Source organism: Ciona robusta, chromosome 10 (genome assembly GCF_009617815.1).
Source record: "Ciona robusta chromosome 10, ASM961781v2".
Taxonomy (NCBI): Eukaryota; Metazoa; Chordata; class Ascidiacea; order Phlebobranchia; family Cionidae; genus Ciona; species Ciona robusta.
Genome location: NC_143244.1, coordinates 7,710,778 through 7,729,689, shown reverse-complemented (window position 1 = coordinate 7,729,689; position 18,912 = coordinate 7,710,778). Strand labels below are relative to the sequence as shown.

At 36.3% G+C, this 18,912-nt stretch overlaps 4 protein-coding genes, 1 long non-coding RNA gene and 1 pseudogene across 7 annotated transcripts; 5 read left to right on the top strand and 1 right to left on the bottom strand.

Moving 5' to 3' along the window:
• The first annotated feature begins 3,352 nt into the window (after nt 1–3,352).
• On the top strand, nt 3,353–4,162 carry LOC149730397 (alpha-endosulfine pseudogene; annotated as a pseudogene). The gene has a single exon (XR_016385931.1). The product of XR_016385931.1 is annotated as an alpha-endosulfine pseudogene (transcript).
• On the top strand, nt 4,155–6,966 carry LOC149730396 (pleckstrin homology domain-containing family F member 2-like). The gene is made up of 3 exons (XM_089887419.1): nt 4,155–4,412; nt 4,931–5,151; nt 6,147–6,966. Exons 1-3 carry the CDS (start codon nt 4,195–4,197, stop codon nt 6,482–6,484), a joined length of 777 nt encoding a protein of 258 aa, XP_089743545.1. The 5' UTR covers nt 4,155–4,194; the 3' UTR covers nt 6,485–6,966.
• Nucleotides 6,967–7,315: 349 nt separating this feature from the next.
• On the top strand, nt 7,316–13,381 carry LOC149730395 (catechol O-methyltransferase-like). Its single transcript, XM_089887415.1, has 6 exons — nt 7,316–7,486; nt 8,390–8,561; nt 10,460–10,609; nt 11,217–11,410; nt 12,099–12,254; nt 12,899–13,381. Exons 1-6 carry the CDS (start codon nt 7,457–7,459, stop codon nt 13,112–13,114), a joined length of 918 nt encoding a protein of 305 aa, XP_089743541.1. The 5' UTR covers nt 7,316–7,456; the 3' UTR covers nt 13,115–13,381.
• Nucleotides 13,382–14,405: 1,024 nt separating this feature from the next.
• Nucleotides 14,406–16,182, top strand: LOC149730394 (cytosolic Fe-S cluster assembly factor NUBP2 homolog). Its single transcript, XM_089887418.1, has 2 exons — nt 14,406–14,981; nt 15,327–16,182. The coding sequence occupies exons 1-2, from the start codon at nt 14,508–14,510 to the stop codon at nt 15,630–15,632; spliced, it is 780 nt and encodes a 259-aa protein (XP_089743544.1). The 5' UTR covers nt 14,406–14,507; the 3' UTR covers nt 15,633–16,182.
• Nucleotides 16,183–16,205: 23 nt separating this feature from the next.
• Nucleotides 16,206–18,566, top strand: LOC149730393 (transport and Golgi organization 2 homolog). 2 transcript variants are annotated; one of them, XM_089887417.1, is made up of 3 exons: nt 16,206–17,538; nt 17,843–17,966; nt 18,460–18,566. In XM_089887417.1, exon 1 carries the CDS (start codon nt 16,206–16,208, stop codon nt 17,046–17,048), a length of 843 nt encoding a protein of 280 aa, XP_089743543.1. In that variant the 3' UTR covers nt 17,049–17,538; nt 17,843–17,966; nt 18,460–18,566. The 2 variants fall into 2 exon arrangements, with proteins under 2 accessions (XP_089743543.1, XP_089743542.1); XM_089887416.1 differs by having other exon boundaries at nt 16,206–17,667.
• LOC149730392 (uncharacterized) lies at nt 17,669–18,642 on the bottom strand. Its single transcript, XR_016385933.1, has 2 exons — nt 18,591–18,642; nt 17,669–18,194 (listed from the first exon to the last, which is right to left on the bottom strand). It is a non-coding gene; the product is annotated as an uncharacterized LOC149730392 (long non-coding RNA).
• Between the last annotated feature and the right edge of the window lie 270 nt (nt 18,643–18,912).

The following is an 18,912-nucleotide window of genomic DNA, read 5'->3' as shown; positions in this document are numbered from 1 at the left end:
GTCGTTGCCCCGCCATGCAAGGATAAATAAGTTACATACATGGTAACTTGTAAGCGGGCACGAAGTGTATGAAACAGAACACCCGTGTTATAACGACTGTCGTTGCCCCGCCATGCAAGGATAAATAAGTTACATACGTGGTAACTTGTAAGCGGGCACGAGGTGTATGAAACAGAACACCCGTGTTATAACGACTGTCGTTGCCCCGCCATGCAAGGATAAATAAGTTACATACATGGTAACTTGTAAGCGGGCACGAAGTGTATGAAACAGAACATTCGTGTTATAACGACTGCCGTTGCCCCGCCATGCGAGGATAAATCAGTTACATACATGGTAACTTGTAAGCGGGCACGAAGTGTATGAAACAGAACACCCGTGTTATAACGACTGTCGTTGCCCCGCCATGCAAGGATAAATAAGTTACATACATGGTAACTTGTAAGCGGGCACGAAGTGTATGAAACAGAACATTCGTGTTATAACGACTGTCGTTGCCCGCCATGCGAGGATAAATAAGTTACATACGTGGTAACTTGTAAGCGGGCACGAGGTGTATGAAACAGAACACAGTGTTATAACGACTGTCGTTGCCCGCCATTCGAGGATAAATAAGTTACATACGTGGCAACTTGTAAGCTGGCATGAGGTGTATCAAACAGAACAGCCGTGTTATAACGACTGTCGTTGCCCGCCATTCGAGGATAAATAAGTTACATACGTGGCAACTTGTAAGCTGGCATGAGGTGTATCAAACAGAACAGCCGTGTTATAACGACTGTCGTTGCCCGCCATTCGAGGATAAATAAGTTACATACGTGGCAACTTGTAAGCTGGCATGAGGTGTATCAAACAGAACAGCCGTGTTATAACGACTGTCGTTGCCCGCCATGCGAGGATAAATAAGTTACATACGTGGTAACTTGTAAGCGGGCATGAGGTGTATGAAACAGAACACAGTGTTATAACGACTGTCGTTGCCCTGCCATGTGATGATAAATAAGTTACATACGTGGTAACTTGTAAGCGGGCATGAGGTGTATGAAACAGAACACAGTGTTATAACGACTGTCGTTGCCCTGCCATGTGATGATGAATAAGTTGCATTCGTTCAACTTTATTTCGTATCTTCGGTTAACAAAGGAGTTACAATAATACAAAAACGTAGAGACGATAACGTTAAAGCAAAACGAAAGTTGTTATAACACGCTACAGAAGTAAAACATTTGTATTCATTAAATAAAAGATTGTCCTATTACACCCAGCAAAAAGTATACGAGTTAATATATCTTAAGTTATAATAGGGTGGGGGAAGACCGGGCACTTTTTGCACATAATATCCAAATATCCTGATCGTGTTATTAACAACGGTCTATGCTCTATGGGATTCGTGGGGAGACAATTTTATACATATTTATATTCTTTGTTTATTACCATATGGGACGAGTAAAATATAATAAAAAGGTGTCCCATCTTTCCCAACCTTACTATATAACCGAAAGCAATATTCAATGCAAGCTTGCCACGCGTGTGTTTAACGTTGGTGGTTTGGTTTGGTTTAGTACTTGAGGATTATGAACCGGTTAGACCACATCGCTACAGGAATGCAACTAGAAACACGTGTCGGACATTACGATCTGATTAAGCTTCATAACTTGTTTCCGTTAACCGTCACTTTTTATTTTATAGTATAGGGTGGGGAAAGATGGAACAACTTTTTATTCTATTTTCTCGATCTAATTGGTAGTAAACAAAGAACATTAAAAGATTTATAAATCTGTATCCTTACGACTTCCATAGACCGTTGTTAATAGTTTAAAACATGATCAGGATATTTTGATATTATGTGGTAAAGGTGTCCCGTCTTCTCCCACCCTACTATATAATCCAAAAATCGTATAACATGGTTGTTTCATACACCTCGTGCCCGCTTACGAGGTGCCAAGTTTGTGGGCGATAATTTAATCCTAGCCACCACGAGTGTTTATTTACGAATACAGAAAGTTTGCCGTGGTTTTCTCGGCGCCGTGGCATAGTGGTTAGCGCGCCTGTGTTGCGAAAAGACGGTTCTGGTAGGGGCTCGATGCTTGCTAGAATTAGGGGCGTATGTATCTTTGAGCAAGACACTTAACGGCAGTTGCTCCCACCCAGTAGTCACTAATGGTTGTAAAATTATTAGCCTCACAGAAAAATACGAAAATGGGAAATATATCACCCATAAAGTTACATATACGTGGTAACCCGTAAGCGGGTACGAAGTGAATAAAACAGAACATCCGTGTTGTAACAACTGTCATTACCCCGCCATGCGAGGATAAATAAGAAAAAATTATTCGTTTAAATCTATTATAACATCTATTATACATTATTTTAAAGTGGCGACCAATAGAAACCATACACAGCACACGAGAGGCGCAAATTGTAATGTGTTACATTTACATACGTAGTTTCATTTAGTTAGAAACATACAGTGTATATGAGTCCCTTGTTCTACGAAGTAATTCTACATATTGTTTGTGTATGCTTTAAATATAAGTTTGGTAATGATATATATATAGTCTTCTTATTTGTTAGCTGTCTGTTGTTACGTTAACTTATATTGACTTGTCTATACAGTTATAAAGTAGTACGTTTCTAAGCGCTAATCAGTTGGGTTTAGCTTAGCTTTATATAAATTATATAACTGAACATTGTAACTTAAACTCAGTGGTATATAGTTTGTATTTAGGTATTTATAAGCTAGTACTTTATAACTGTATAGACAAGTCAATTTGGTAACTAAATTTTGTTGCTGTACTGTTTCACAGGGCCAGGGGTTTTAAAATTACTAAAAATCTGAGCTAAATTTAAAACAAAAAACCTTAATAGTATTAGAATAATTAATGTTTGCTTCAGTAAAATAGTAAAATAAAAGTTAATAATATTTTAAATATATACGAGCTTAAGATTTGTGAGTGGGCGTGTCACTCACTGTGCCTACTGCAAACAAAAACACTTTTCCTCAAAGTTATAACTTATATGTGGATTATGTAATGTATATAACAGAACACCTGTGTTCCTAACTATTGAAACTGCCACACACACAAGAAAATATAAGTCACAATAATCGTTTATTTTCCTTCTTATAAATACAGCACTGTAATACCAGCTCTAGTTTTGGGTAAGGTTTGGTATCTTTAATATGATTGTATGTAACCTATTTATCCTTGCTTTGCGGGCAACGACAGTCGTTATAACACAGGTGCTTTGTTTTATACACACCAAAAAATAGTTTTACCATTACTCAAATCTAAATATAATTCAACATTTTAAACCAGTATCATTTTTTACCCTTTTTACAATTCTTATCATTTGTGTGCTTTCCTTTTTCCAGACGTCTGTTTTAGTTACTTATTGCTGCTGTTGTAACAATATAATTACTGATGGAGGTGGTGCAACAAAATAGTGAAGACACTGCTATGGAAACGGAATCTTTCAAGGTCCCCAAAGCCCCTGTTAAAATTGAAAAAGAGCAAGAAAAGCTGCTCGCTGCAAAATATGGAAACCTAAAATCGAAGCGCGGCACGAGTTTACTGCAGCAAAGACTCGCAAATAAAGGCTGCAAATATTTTGACTCGGGCGATTACAACATGGCACGAGCGGAAATGAAAAAACAAACTAAAACTGCCGTTGAACCAAACAAAGTCACTGGGGACCATATGCCCACGCCAGAAGAACTGCCAAAAGTTCGAAAACATGTTCCTGGCAGTGGTTTACTAAAACAATAAAGAATAAACCGTTCCTAACACTGTTTCTCTCATTGCTTAGTTTTTGTGTTTATTGAATGAATTTGTTCTTTGGAATAAACAGCATGATTTGATAAGGAAATGCGAGCTGTAATATCATCATGCATAAACTTATATTTCATATTCCACGAATACATTCCTATAAAAAATCTGGTGTTAAAAATATATTGTTAAAGTAAAGATGCCCTTTTTTGTCGTTTTTGTTTGATTCTTTTTATTCTATTTCGTTCTTCATTAATATTGCTTAAACCCAATGATCCAAAACTAATTAGCAATAACAAGTTAATCACTGTGTGAGTAATTCAAAACTGTCCGCTTCATTTCCCAAAACATGCTACTGTACTGGTTTTTTCAAATTGTAGCAATTTCTGCAGAAACCCTGTTTCGCAATGAATATTAGGTTTGAATAATGGTTGAAAGATTGGCCAACACTGAGATTAATGCTCGGAGAATCAGCCACGTTGAGTCTTGTTTCGGATCGTCAGGGAAACCTCTGTTCCATCCATCGCGTGTGTTAGTTGGGGAAGGTGTTCTAACGAAACTATGCAGAAAGAAACCAAAAGCACGACAGTTTTTCCTTTTTAATGATGTTTTGGTATACGGGAACATTGTAATTAATAAGAAAAGGTAATTATATATATATTCATTAATGGCTTTAGCAGATTTAGTATTTTTCTATTTATGTTTTAGTGTACAAGTATTTGAAAAAAAGGTTGTCTAACTTTTAATAGGTTATGTTAATATCTGTTTTGGGTGTATTTTTATACTGAATGTAGATTTTTTATTTTTACCTTTTTTACGGCAGTGGTTAAACTAATCAATTCTTTGTTTCAATCATAGTTTTCAAGTATAATATACATTTAACAAGTTTATATTTAACAAAATTTGTCTAACAACCAAAATTTGTGTTGAAATAGTTAATTATGAGTGATTCTATACTAAATCACTCTGTGGACTTTAATTGTAAAACAATGAATCAATCCATTTAACATGTACCATCAATGGTTACAAATATTAGTAATTTGTATGGGTTTACCTTGCGAATATTTTTGTTTAAAGTGGAGTTTAAATCCTAGGGTTGGCCTGCCCACTCTGCCGCCCCAGGTTTGGTGCCTATGCCCCTAACACTTACGCTTGTACCCCAGGTACAACAAACAGAGCGTGTTAAGTTTACGGAATGTCAGAGTTGAAGAAATCCCCGATAACGAGGAAACCGCAGCAGCTGATGGTTCTGATACGTTAAAGAACGGATGGTTGATTATTTCACCTTCAAAGTCGTTCGCCGTTTATGCGCAAACTGCTATGGAGAAAGAAGAATGGCTCACACACATGACTGGGTGTATAGATGAAGAGAAGAAAAAATCAGGTAATACAAAATGTGAATACTATATACATAATACGCTATATTATACATAGTATACTGAACGATGAATGAAATTTATTTCGTTTCTGCGGTCACGATAACGAAGAACAAGAAAGTTGACAAAAGCGAAAAGACGGGTAGTAACGGTAAAACAACAGTTGTTAAAAGTTAAAACACGCATATTGATAAAACAGAGAAAAAAGAACGTTTTGTATAAAATATGTGGCCGTTACACCTTATAATATTAATACTAAAGCCTTGGAATTAAGAAAAGCTTGATGGTAAAGCTGCCACAAAGCTTCCCTAAAGTAAAAACGCAGCTTTTGGAGCTGCCCTACTTAGTCAAGGTCTCAGAGCATAGCAACCGAGATTTAGGCAAGAGATAGCTCACATACAGACTGTAGTGTATGATACAGCATGATTGCCAAACCCATAAGCTATGTGTGGCAGTGTGGGTATAAGGTATAACTCCAGCAAAGCGAAAGTACTTGGATTATTAGTATAGGTCAACAAACCTAAGACAGTAAACTTTTATAGTTAAGTTTTACTTATTAATAATATTTTTCTTGGAATACCGTGTTCAGTTGAGAAAATTTTGGCAAATAATGATAAACAGATAGTTTGAAAATATAAATGTAATGGGTGAAGGGGTGTAGCGATTACTAGAATTTGTTTCTTTTGTTTAATGTTTACATCGTAAACCTGCTTAATGGACAAGGTAATGAAACTCTGGTAAAATGGAATACAGATACAATACTTGTTCTATTATTATACAGAAACCGGGTGATTTATTTGAGATATTTTGCGCATCAGTTTTACTACATACATGTTGTTCATCGCTGCCAGGCAAGCCAAAAAGCAATTTTCCGGGGATTTTTGTAATTATATTATTAAAGGACTAATGATTCAACTACCTAATCTGGTCGCCTTTATTAATGTATGTTGTGAAGTGTATTTTATTATATATTATCCTATACATTGTTGTTTCTTTCAAACAGGACCATCTATTAGTGTTACGGACCAGTTTGCCCCAACGTGGGTCCCTGATTCAGAAGCAGTTGTGTGCATGAGGTGTAAGAAGACAAGATTCTCAACATTACAACGAAAACATCATTGTCGGAAATGTGGCTTGGTGGTCTGTAACGCGTGTTCGACAAAAAAATGTATCATTCAACATCAATCTGCTAAACCATTACGAGTTTGTGACGTATGTTATCAGTCCTTACAGAATGGTAGCAATACGCCTGAAGTTACGGCATCAAATGTTCCTAATAATAAACTTGCATTTGGGGATACTTCTTACAGTTCGGACTCTGAATCAAGCAATGAGGCTTGACATTAGTATAGTACTGTGGGGGGAGATGGAACACCTTTAGCGCATAATATCCAAATATCCTGGTCTTGTTTTAAACAATTAACAACAGTCTATGGGAGTCGTGAGGATATGGTTTTATAATTTTTTGAATTTTCTTTGTTTACCACCAAATGAGACGAGAAAATGAAATGAAAAGGTGTCCCATCTCCCCCCACCCTACTATACTGATTGAAATTTTAAATAAAAAAGTAATTTTGATTATTCTACTCGTGGCACTATCGTATTGATTATTTTTATACTTGTATTATTTTGTGGTATTAACAAAACATTTATTATACAGACATGCTTTATATTAATATGCATTGTAATTATTGGTTGCTTTGCGTGCTTTACATTTGTATAACGTGTAATTTTGATTTTTAAATTGTTTGTTTCTTTTAAGTGTTTATCTTGAGATAAAATTTACAAGTGCAGTTAATAAGAAAAAAATTTGAACTACGCTATTTCAGTTGGTTGTTTAGATATTTATCCTTGTGTGTTCGGCAACTAGAGTTATGACATGGTGTCTTATACACCTCATGTCCGCATACAAGTTACAACGTTAAAAAAATTGGGCAACTCATTTTGGGTTAGAAAAACTTTTTAGATCTTGCCTAAGGACACCGGCGATTACAATAGTAGCAGCGTAGAGCCTTGAACCGCTAACCCTTTAGGTAGGTGCCTAATAATACAAGGCGTTGTTTGCTATATGGCTGTACATATTTTCGAAACGAACAAAAAATGAGAGACACCGGTTTATTACAAAATTCATTTTTTCTGATATCTATGTTTAATGATCACGTGAAATTTATTCATCCGTAACGAATTTAAAACAAGTGTTTGTTGGTGGTTACGTTCATTTGGTAAAATATATCGTGGGTGTTGGACGTATTTCGCTATAGAATATAACCTAAGATTTCAAGAAATTGTTGCTCGGAGTGAAAAGCTAATACGATGGCAAATAAAGCAACGATATATCCTGGGGTAAGATTTATAAGTTTGCAATAAAATGACTCAAAAATGTAAATACGTTTTAACCGTAAGAGTGTTTTACGAGTAACGAGTTTTTTGTACCTGAACTGTCTCAATTGCGAACATGCAATTCTTTAACAAACACCGCCAATTGTCTGTTCACAACTGTTCAGTTTACCGCATTTTATTTATTTAAAGACAATGTAATTTCCTGTAAAATAACATTTGATCTAGTTTAATCAGGAAGTATTCAATTTCTTGTGAGTAATGTTTTACGTCTTGCAAGGCAGTCTGCAGAGTATGGCAATTCCTGACGAGATCTCGCGCGTGCACGAAGGTTATTTTTGCGTGCGCGCGGGCTATCATTAAAAATCTGCGTGCAAAGCATGTACATTTTCAAGCCACGTTAGGAAATCTAATTTAATTTAATACGTATTTTTTTTCTTTGTTTAATGAATTAGCGTGCTTGGGACAAATTGTGGCATGCATAACCAAAAGTCTGTAAAAAATCGCGCGTGTACCTGCAACCTGCCATACTCTGCAGCCTGTAAGCGAGGCATGCCACGAGTTGATAGATTTAGGCCAGAGTTGGTCCAATGGTCCATTACCCTAACACCCGGGGTGCTACTGCATGGACCTCACCAGTTTTTAGAGTCTTCTGCTTTTCTGGAAATGTTACTGAACACTTTTATATAATTTAGGTGCTAGTAAAGGAATCCTCCCCACCTTATTTGCTAACCCCTATATAACCACTAACCCCTAACTACTTACCCCTATAACCACTAACCATGAGCCACTCACCTCTAACACTTCCCGCCAGCCTATTCTGCCACGTACCAAAGGATTCTTCACTCGTGCCATAATTTGCTGTAAAATTTACTTTCTTGTAAAATAATATTTGATCCAAATTATCAGGAAATGTTGCTCTACCCTTCTCTATACGGACCTGAAGAATACGCGATATGCGTGTTAGCATGTTTCATTGGGTTTGTGATGATAAAACACTTGATATTTCACACTGGGTACTTCTGGTGGTATTCTTATGGGCGGTTTTATATCCCTGATACTTTCTGGACCACTGTAACAGGTAAGCAGCATAGCTGTAACTTTGAAAGAAATGTATTACGTGTTTTCGGTCACCATCACAAAGAAGGGGAAAATTTACAAAAGCAAAAAGACGAGTAGTAACTGTAAAACATGCTTATTCATAAACAAAAGTAAAGAACGTTTTGGATAAAAGTTTCAACTTTAGCATAAAATAGCATGTGCCTAAAGACATATTATATGTTTTAGCTGCCTAAGCTTATCGTTTAAAATAGCTTTTATCCTATTGGCAAAGTAGACTAACCACTGTATAAATCCACCAAACAAATTTTGGTTTTAAAATTGGAAGTATGTTCCTGCTGTAAACACAACAGTGTTTTAATTTGATATTACCTTATCATGTTACAAACAATTACCATAATTTATTATTAGTTTATAATTATAATAACCACACTAACAGTTTACTGATTCTGCATATTCAGTTTTACAAAGCACAAGCACATACAAAGTTACAAACTCTTAGATGAATTATTTATTAGAAACAGTGTTGGGCACCTAAGCCTATTGCCAGGCCAACAAAGTTTCAGAACTCTAACAATCTGTGCCACACTGCAACGTCTCTCTTACATACGCTCATTGTATAATAAAAACCTTTAGGATTTTTTTAATGGTTGTTTAGTATTTTATGCACACAAAAATCAATTTAATATATTGGTCCATGCAGGTCATATATTAATTTTCATTTGTTTTAATTGCTTTATATTTAAGCCAACAAATTGTAGTTAAAATGGGTGTTTACATACATGATGTGTAGCACGTATGTATGTTTACTTTGGCTCACCAGTATTTGAGTGATAGTTAATATTGGTGAAGCACGCTTGGCAAATTGAATGGGCAATGGTAGTAACATCACTATTGAGTCTAGTATGCTGTTCACACCCATGTTTGAAACACATACTTTTCATCACATGCTAAATTTTATTTGTGATATATATGTAAAGGCAGTACTTCTCAACCTTTCAGCCCCATACCCATGTTTTAAACACATATTGCAGTTTTTAATGCTCCTTTTATTAAAGCAGTACTTTCAGCAATGACAGCAAAATTTTAAACATAAATTAATAGCGACAAATTCAAAAAAAACATTTCACATAACTTTTAAATGTTTATATAGTCTCCCAACCAAATTAAATGGCTTGCCATTTAATTTGTGTCGTAATTTATTGAAAAACATTGTAAATAAAATGAACCCCACCTTAACCTGCTATTAATGTTTTACAATGTTTACTGATTATTAATGCAGCATAGAAATTCCTGGGTTGGCCTGCCCACCCTGCCACCCCAGGTTTGGCGCCTATGGTTAAAGACCTTCACCGGCTATTAAAGGGCCTAAACACACCCCAAATGTACTTCGCTTTAATCGATAGAGTGTGTTTTTCTAATTCCAACGACACCTTACTTGTTTTAATCGGTTCTGTATAACCAAAGATATTCCAGCTCAAACACCGTAAAATTCAAAAAACTGATTTGAAAGTTGCGTGGCGAAAAAAATTGAGAAGTGTACTACCCACGTGACAAACACGTCACAAAATTGTTGAAGCGTGGCCGCTCTCATTCAGAAAGGCGAGAGGCAGTGTTTTCAGCGAAAAACGAGAGAACAAAAAAAACGCAAAAAAGCACAAAAAAAAACGCAGGTTTCGCTTTTAAGAATGAATCAGTCACGTGCCTGGTACGTTCCTACGTCACAATCACGGAGCTCGTAGTAAAAAAAAGATAGCGCTAGAGATCACTGTTTGAGGACGAATATCTCCGCCTATACTGGACCAATTTTAATAAGCAAAGTATTTTTGGAATCAATAAAACGGTCGCTTTATGAATTTACCATAAAAAATAAAAGTGACGTGGGGTGTGTTTAGGCCCTTTAATGTTTTTACATTACAGGCAAACCGTTGTCAAAGCGGTTGTTGAACTACGTGCACAATAGATTTCCAAACGAGCAAGAGAAAAAGATCAATATTGACGAAATGTTGAATGCGGTTGACGATTATTTCAAAACTAAAGAGTTCGGGCCTAGCTTAAGCAATACTAAAGGTAAAAAGTTTAAATTTAAATTTAAAAATTTATCGATTACAGTTTAAACATGGTTTGAAATGTTTTTGGCCAAAAAGTTGTTTATATATTGTGACCCCAATCCTTTGTTGAATTACCTCGTCCCAAGTTTCCAACTAACCAGTGCGATCATGGAGGATGTTTAATTGGTTATGACTCACTGAGTTTATTGTATGTGGCGCTGTAGATCAGTGGTTAGGCACTTGCGCATTGTAACCAAAGGATACCGGATTCAATGCTCGATACTGATAAGCATTTGTGTCCTTGGGCAAGACACTACATAGCATTACTCCAACCCAGTGGTCACTAATGGGTTGTACTACCCTGGGTGTTGGGGTAATGGGCCATCTATGACATAAACCTGACTTCCCATGGCGTGCCATGTTGTAGGACCTTACCCCATATATCCGCGCCAAACCTGGGGTGGCAGGGTAGGCAGGTCTACGCTGTAATTTTCTGCATCATCAGTAAATAATGGAACCAAATTTGTTTCATAGAAATGCGGGTCTAACTTTTCCTGCCTCTCCTTGCATTTTAAAATGTTTGGCGCCCATGTGAAATATATCTTATAAAACAATATATATTTCAGGCAAAATAATCGATGGCATTGTATCATCCCACATGCCTAAGTCAGTGTTAGTGGTTGGTTGTCATGCGGGGTACGTCTTGTTGCGAATCCTGCGAAACTTACCTCGAAGTAGCAAAGTAATTGTAATTGAGCCGTGTAAGCAAAACATGGAAGCTGCAAGATCGCTTGTTAAGATGGTGGGAATGGATGAACAGGTGGGTGGGTTTACTATAATATAGAACCTCAACCTTACCTAATTCAGCGAGTGTAATTTCCCGTTTGTGGGTGGGGGGGGATTGGGTCAAACTTCCCAACTTTAAAGGCGACGATGTCATTTAACTACACCAAAAAAAACGGCGTCATAGACAATACAATAAACTATAGTTTATTGTATTTATAGTTGGCTGGGTCAGGGTACTCCCCATGTAACTGACCGATAGTAATTTAATGAGGTGTTTAATACTTTAAATTATCAGCGATATAAAAACAATTACTCACAAAGTTACATACGTGGTAACTCGTATTTATAGTTGGCCGGGTTAGAGTGCTTGCCATGTAGTTAGAGGATGCCAGGTTCAAGGCTTGTTGCTGCTACCATTGTAGGCGCATCTGCATATGCTTACATTGTAACCAAAGGATAATGGGTCCGATGCTCATTTTATGTGTATGTGGTCTTTGGGCAAGCGGCAATTGCTTAAACCCAGTTGTCACTAATGGGTTGTTCAAATTATCAGCCATATATAAAAATAATCACCCACAAAATTACATACATGGTAACTTGTAAATGCTCATTGGGTGTACGAAACAGAACACCCATGTTATAAACAAGTGATCACACACTAAATAATTGTAGCATGATTCCTATACATCCATGTATAACATTAACACTTCCATGTTTACCAGGTTACATTTATAGCAAGTGATGCAAGTTCTGTCGTCCCAAACCTCACCCTGGATTACGGGGTCGATAAGTTTGACTTTATATTTCTGAACCGAACTAAACATAACGAACCTTCACACTTGCCTTTGCTGAAGTTACTTGAAGGGGAGGGCAACAAAGTATGTTCGTAATATTATTACGTGTGTTTTTGTCTCCATATTTATAGCTACAACTCGGCTACTTTAGGATAGGGTATTATAACTCCACTCATCCAGCACAGTGGTTAGGCTGGCATTTGTATATAAGGATACCTATTCTTACAATGAATGCATGAATGAATGTTACTTACTTTATCCTCGCGTGGCCGGAAAACGACAGTCGTTATAACACGTGTGTTCTGTTTCATACACCTCTTGCCAGCTTACAAGTAACCACGTATGTAACTTATTTATCCTCACATGGTGGGGCAACGACAGTCGTTATAACACGTGTGTTCTGTTTCATACATCTCGTGCCAGCTTACAAGTAACCACGTATGTAACTTATTTATCCTCACATGGTGGGGCAACGACAGTCGTTATAACACGGGTGTTCTGTTTCATACACCTCGTGCCCGCTTATGAGTTACCGAGTATGTTATTGTTTGTTTTTTCATTTTTTTATGTATTGCTGGTAATTTGGACAACCCATATTGACCACTGGGTTGGAGCAATTGCTGATTTGTGTACCCGTATCCTCGCGACTCGTTGTTAGTTGTTAAAATCACGATCAGAAAAATATGGGATTTAGGTGCAACCGATCTGACCCCATGATATATTTGCAGGGTGAGAGCTACATGCATTCTGCTGCAGATTCGGCCGGCGACTCAAAACCACAGACCGTTATAATTGCAGACAAAGTTGTCCTTTTGGGCGACCCAGATTATTTGAAATATGTTCGTGATTCAAATAATTACGAAACACAATATTTCCAAATGTCCTTGGAGCATACAAGTGAAGAAATAGTGGATGGGATGGAAAAAGCGACATTTTTAGGATAAAAATAATTTGTTTTGTTTCCACCACACATAACGTAATATTAGAAAAGCTGTTTTGTTGAAAATGTTAACATTATTATGTTCAATTTTGTTAGTAAACAAAATGTTTTTTTTTATTGGTGAAAAAATTATTATTTTTATTACTTTACAGGTATTTCTTATAAACACTTTGCTTAACAATGTATTTAACATGTTAGTAAGCTTATACGTTTTATTATATGAGTTAAATAAATGGTAAAAACTACTCTTAAATGAATATAACTTACTTTATCCTCGCGCGACCGGAAACGACAGTCGTTTTAACACGTGTCCCATGTTACCCCACCGTACAATACGTCTATATGTGGTAACTCGTAAGCTGGCACGAGGTTCCACAAGAACATTTTGCTCGACGACGATAAACGATACTCAGCCCAAAATGTATAGTAGGATGGGGGAAAATGGGACACATTTAGCACATAATATTCAAATATCCTGATCGTTTTTTAAACAATAAACAACGGTCTATGGGAGTTGTGAGCATATACGGTTTTATAACTCTTTGAATGTTCTTTGTTTACTACCAAATGCGACGAGAAAATAGAATGAGAGGTGTCCCATCTTCCCCATCCTACAGTACAATATTACAGAATTTTGGAAGATAGTGTAAAATCATCCGCATGTTTAAACTTGAATATAACCAACCAAACACACAAATGGTTGCAAAAGGTAATAGAATATACACCAACCTTTTACTACAAGTACTTTTTACCGACAGCATGGCCTACTCAATACACGGCCTAGGAATACACCGAAACTGCTCAGAAAATAAGAGCAACTAACAAGTTAAATGTAAATTTTATTGTGATAATCATCGACACAACAATTGCTTCTATGTTTCAACAATGACTAAGCATTTAATGGGGATTTCCCAATAAAGAGAACGAATATAAGAAAACGTTTTTCCTTTGACGGCTACAGAATGTTCCTATTTATTACTGTGCATGTTTTATAAGCTGTGTTTCGCCCATAAACAATAACACGAAATATAGTCTGTAGTGAAAAGTTAGTATTTTTACAAGACTGAGCTTAAACTGTGGTAGTGAAATAGTAAATGAATGAATGTATCTTGCTTTATGCTAACTGGAAAACTACAGTTGTTATAACTCCTTAACTCGGGTGTTCTGTTTCATACACCACATTCCAGCTTACAAGTTACCACGTATGTAACTTTGTGGGTAATTGTGTTTTCTGTATGGTGTGTGCTGCAATTCAATCAAACAATTATTAATAAACATATATATACAGTATTTTATTTTGAATTTTTTTACCCTGTTTACTTTAGGGTTGAACTCAGTACAAAAAATTATAAGATTTACAAGTTTGGTATTTTAAGCACTTTTGAATCTTTTCCAAAATGGAAAATAGTTCCCTGTCGTCTGTAAAGAATGTTATATTGGTGTTATCTGGTAAAGGGGGTGTTGGAAAAAGCACCCTGTCTGTGCAACTAGCATTAGGCCTTGTACATGCTGGGAAAAAGGTTGGAATCTTAGACACAGATATTTGTGGACCTAGTATCCCTAGAATGCTGAATCTAGAAAACGCTTCTGTGTTCCAATGTGATCAAGGCTGGGTGCCAGTGTTTGCGACAGAGGATGAGAAACTGTGTGTTATGTCGATTGCCTTCATGTTGAATGGTAAAGATGACCCTGTTATATGGAGAGGGCCGAAGAAAACAGCGATGATCAAACAGTTTATTACTGATGTACATTGGGGTGATTTAGATTACCTTATTATAGACACACCACCAGGTACAAGTGATGAACATCTTAGTGTTGTTCAAAACTTAAAGGGGAAAGTGAAAGGGGCAATTCTTGTTACCACACCTCAGGTAGGTTATCAATGTTTATGTAACCACTAACTATACCATGTTATAACTGAAGACTTATTTATGTAATTAGAATTTTTTTACAAATCTAGAGTGACATGACATTGTTAAAATACAGTTACACTCATAGTTGTTAAACATAGGGAACCTCATTGATTAATGTGGAGAAGCCAGAAAAAAAAGTTACAAGTTGCTTAGGTACATCGCTAATAAACCCTAGTATAAAAATCCATCAACATAAAATTGATAACTTGTTACCTGTTCGTCATGCACTCTTGTATAAAAACCACCACATTTAAAAAAGATTGGCTGTTAAATTAATAATTTATAAGTAACCCTGTATCGCAGGCAGTTGCTGTGTCGGACGTTCGTCGAGAACTGACATTCTGTCGAAAAACATCGATCCCTATAATAGGGGTTGTTGAGAATATGTGCGGGTTCGTCTGTCCTCACTGTTCTGAGTGCTCGTTAGTGTTTTCGCAAGGTGGAGGCGAAGCTTTAGCAAAACAAGAAGGATTAGATTTCTTGGCTCGAATACCGTTGGACCCAGACCTCGCTAAGTGTTGCGAAGACGGAAAAAAAATGATAAATGTTTTCCCGGATTCTAAGACTTTAAATTCAATTAATCAATTGGTTGATAAAATGTTGGTTTAGTTTATTTAATTTGTGTTGTTTATTATGCGTCCCCGTGTTTAGTGCAAGTTCACTTTATGTTTGAAACAGCATTAAGTTCACTGTATACCAATAGGGCTAGCAATAGAAGTGGTTTTATTGGACTAAACTTAGTCAAGGGGTGGACTTGTACTTACTAAAGAAACTAGTTCATTATAATCTTCAGTCTTTGGACAACATACAGATTACAGATTGCTATGCTTAAATTTTCAATGCTTTGGCTTTATTATTTAATCCAGTGTTTCTCAACAAATGGTCAAAATTTGATTTGGTTGGGTCGCCTACTACAGTGGTTCACAAACCCTTTTGAATGTTATTGTAAAAGTTAAATCATTTTATTTCATGCTTACAAAAGTTGTGTGAAATGTAGTTTCGGAAGTTGGGTCGCCAAAGTTTTGCTATTAAATTATGTTATTTTTAAAAGGTTAAGAACTACTGCAACAGTATAATATATAAAACTTTAAAATATCTACTTTTGAAACCATTTGAATAAGCATTCAATTAATATCTTTTTCCACTCTACAATGAACAGGCTTAGATATTTAATTAAATATTATGTGCATTGTTTTCTTCCAAATCAACCAGAGTTGTACAGCGAAGCATAAACTGATAATCGCCGCGAACCGAGACGAATATCTTAATCGACCAACGCAGCCAGCAGGGTTTCTTGCCGACAACCCAAATATATTATGTGGTGTGGACCTACAGCCTGGTGTGAAGGGAGGGACATGGTTTGGTGTCAACAAGCAGGGAAAGTTTGCTTTTCTCACCAATTATTTGACTCCAAAAGAAGACGCTTTTATCGATAAAGTGTCGCGAGGGTTTATTGTTCGTAATTTTTTAGAGAATGAAATGAATCCACATGATTATATAGCAAGCACACTTATGTCTCGTGAACATAGACCACACCATTTTGTTGGGGGCCAGTTCACTAATAACTGCCAGAACATGAATGTTAGCTACTTTGGAACGCATGATAGTAGCTCCCCACTCAATTTAGATGATGGCGTTTATGCTCTCGCTTGCTCTACTTTGGGAACAAAATGGCGGAAAGTTAATCATGGCAGCAATAAGTTTCAAAAAGTAATTCAAAACCCAAACAGTTCAACTAAAGAATTAATGGATAATTTATTCACTGATGTTCTGTCAGATAAAACCCCCCTTTATCCCGACGCACTTGTAAAAAAGCAGTCTGGTTCTTACTTGCCTGAGGAATTTTTAAAGCTGTATTGTTCAGTTATGATATCTGGGCATCCAGAATATGGTACACGGATGCAAACGGTGTTAATAGTTGATAATAATAATCAAATGCACTTCGCTGAGAGGACCATTAATCCAAATACAGTTGAACCAAATCCTTCAAGTTATTTTACTTTTCCAATTGATAGCGGTATATAAACCATAGATACTTGATGCTTGTGCAATACTTGTTGACTGTTATTGTAAACAACAAACCCTTTCAACCTACATAAGGCCATGGGCATTGATTTTGATTCACTCTGTAATTTTGCAGCAAAAATGGCACATAATATAATTTTTTAATTTATATATTTAAATTTATTCATTCATATTTAATAAATGTAATCACATTCATACAGGGTCGTTGTGCACGTAGAAGGAGTATGTATTCGGATATGCAGTTTTACTTGGCACGCTTTTAAAATGGGCGTTTTCAGTACTGAGTAGTCAACATTTGGCTTTTCATAAAAGTAAATTTAATTTGTATTATAGGGCTTTGATGTACTTTTAATAAAACCACTGTTTTATGTTGTACATTCAAACAATAATAATTTTGAATATTAACTGACGTGATACCTTCAAACACTGACAGCGGTCTCAATACAGGAAACCAATTTCCTGAAACAAGAAAATGACAAAACATTTCAGAGTAAGAGCCCAACGTTTCCTTTAAACTCAAACTTTTCAGAAATGTATTCATGTTTAATAACCACCACACTCCTAATATAAGACGGCGAGTTTTGATACAAAATCATCTCTTCATTCAGAAAGAAACAAAGTGAGTGGTTGGTTTGTTTTAATCGTGTTTTGTGACTAACATTGAAAACAACCCAGTTTACTTGGTTGCTTTGTTTTGTGACTTTTTTACTTGTTTTTTGTGATTTTTTTTGCCTGACTTTGTTCCAAGATTTTTTGTTTTACTTGTGTTTTTTAATTAATATTTGTTTCTGCAGATGAATAAGTCAGTGCTTCTCCTCTTGCTTGTCATCGGACTCCTCACTGATATTTCGTTGGCGGGTAAACCATTGGGGGCGCCCAGCTATTGGTCATGGAACCAAAAGAAAAACGCCGAGAAGGGTAAGCGAACATTCATCTTTAACTTTGTGTGCAAGTCCATGCTTTTGTTCATACATTCAGAACAACAGCTTGTTTCATACCCTGAATATTGGGTGCAATTATTAGCCACGCTTTTTAACTGACACCCTTTCCCACACTTTTATTCATAGGGTGTTTTAACAACTGTTGTTTTGCTGTTGATTCCCTTCTCTCCGTTCTTTAAATAGCATGATCTTCATTTTCAAAGAGCTGAATAACAAATTATGTTATGTAACATTGCTGTAACAGATTCAAAAGAAAGGAATCAACAGTAAAACAACAGTTGTAAAAACACGCTAAGAGTAAAAGTGTGTTGTTATAACACAAGTGTTCTGTTTCATACACCTCGTGGCGCTTACATCAAACCCATAGCAGCAACGCCGAGCCTTGAACTCGTATCCTCCAGTCTAGTGGCAAGCATCTTAACCATTGTGCTACGCCAGCAGCTAATTTATGTTTCTTTACTCTGTTTCAGTTAAAGACTTGATGGAACAACGAAATGAAATGAATATGGCTGACTTTTTAGTCATATAATTCAAACAACTGCAAAATACTCGCAGTGAATAAACCACTATAAATATACATGTCGTTTTTTGTCGTACATACCTCTATGATTATATTGTTACATTGAATACAAACATTACAGCCCATATATATAGTGGGGGGGGGGAAATTGGGGTTATTTTATGTGGGTGAGGTCCTGCAGCGTGGCATGCCATGGGTCCTAAGATTTAGGCCAAGAGGGAAATTGGGATACAGCACCTATTTTAGCACGATTTTTATCAGTTAGAAATAATATTCGACTTTTGTATCCGCTATATAGTCAGGAAAATACTGTCGGATAATCCTGAATCAGCAAGGCTTTAATGAGCTTTTTTTGTCCGGCGCCGTGGCATAGTGGTTAGCGCTCCTGCCTGTTACCAATAAT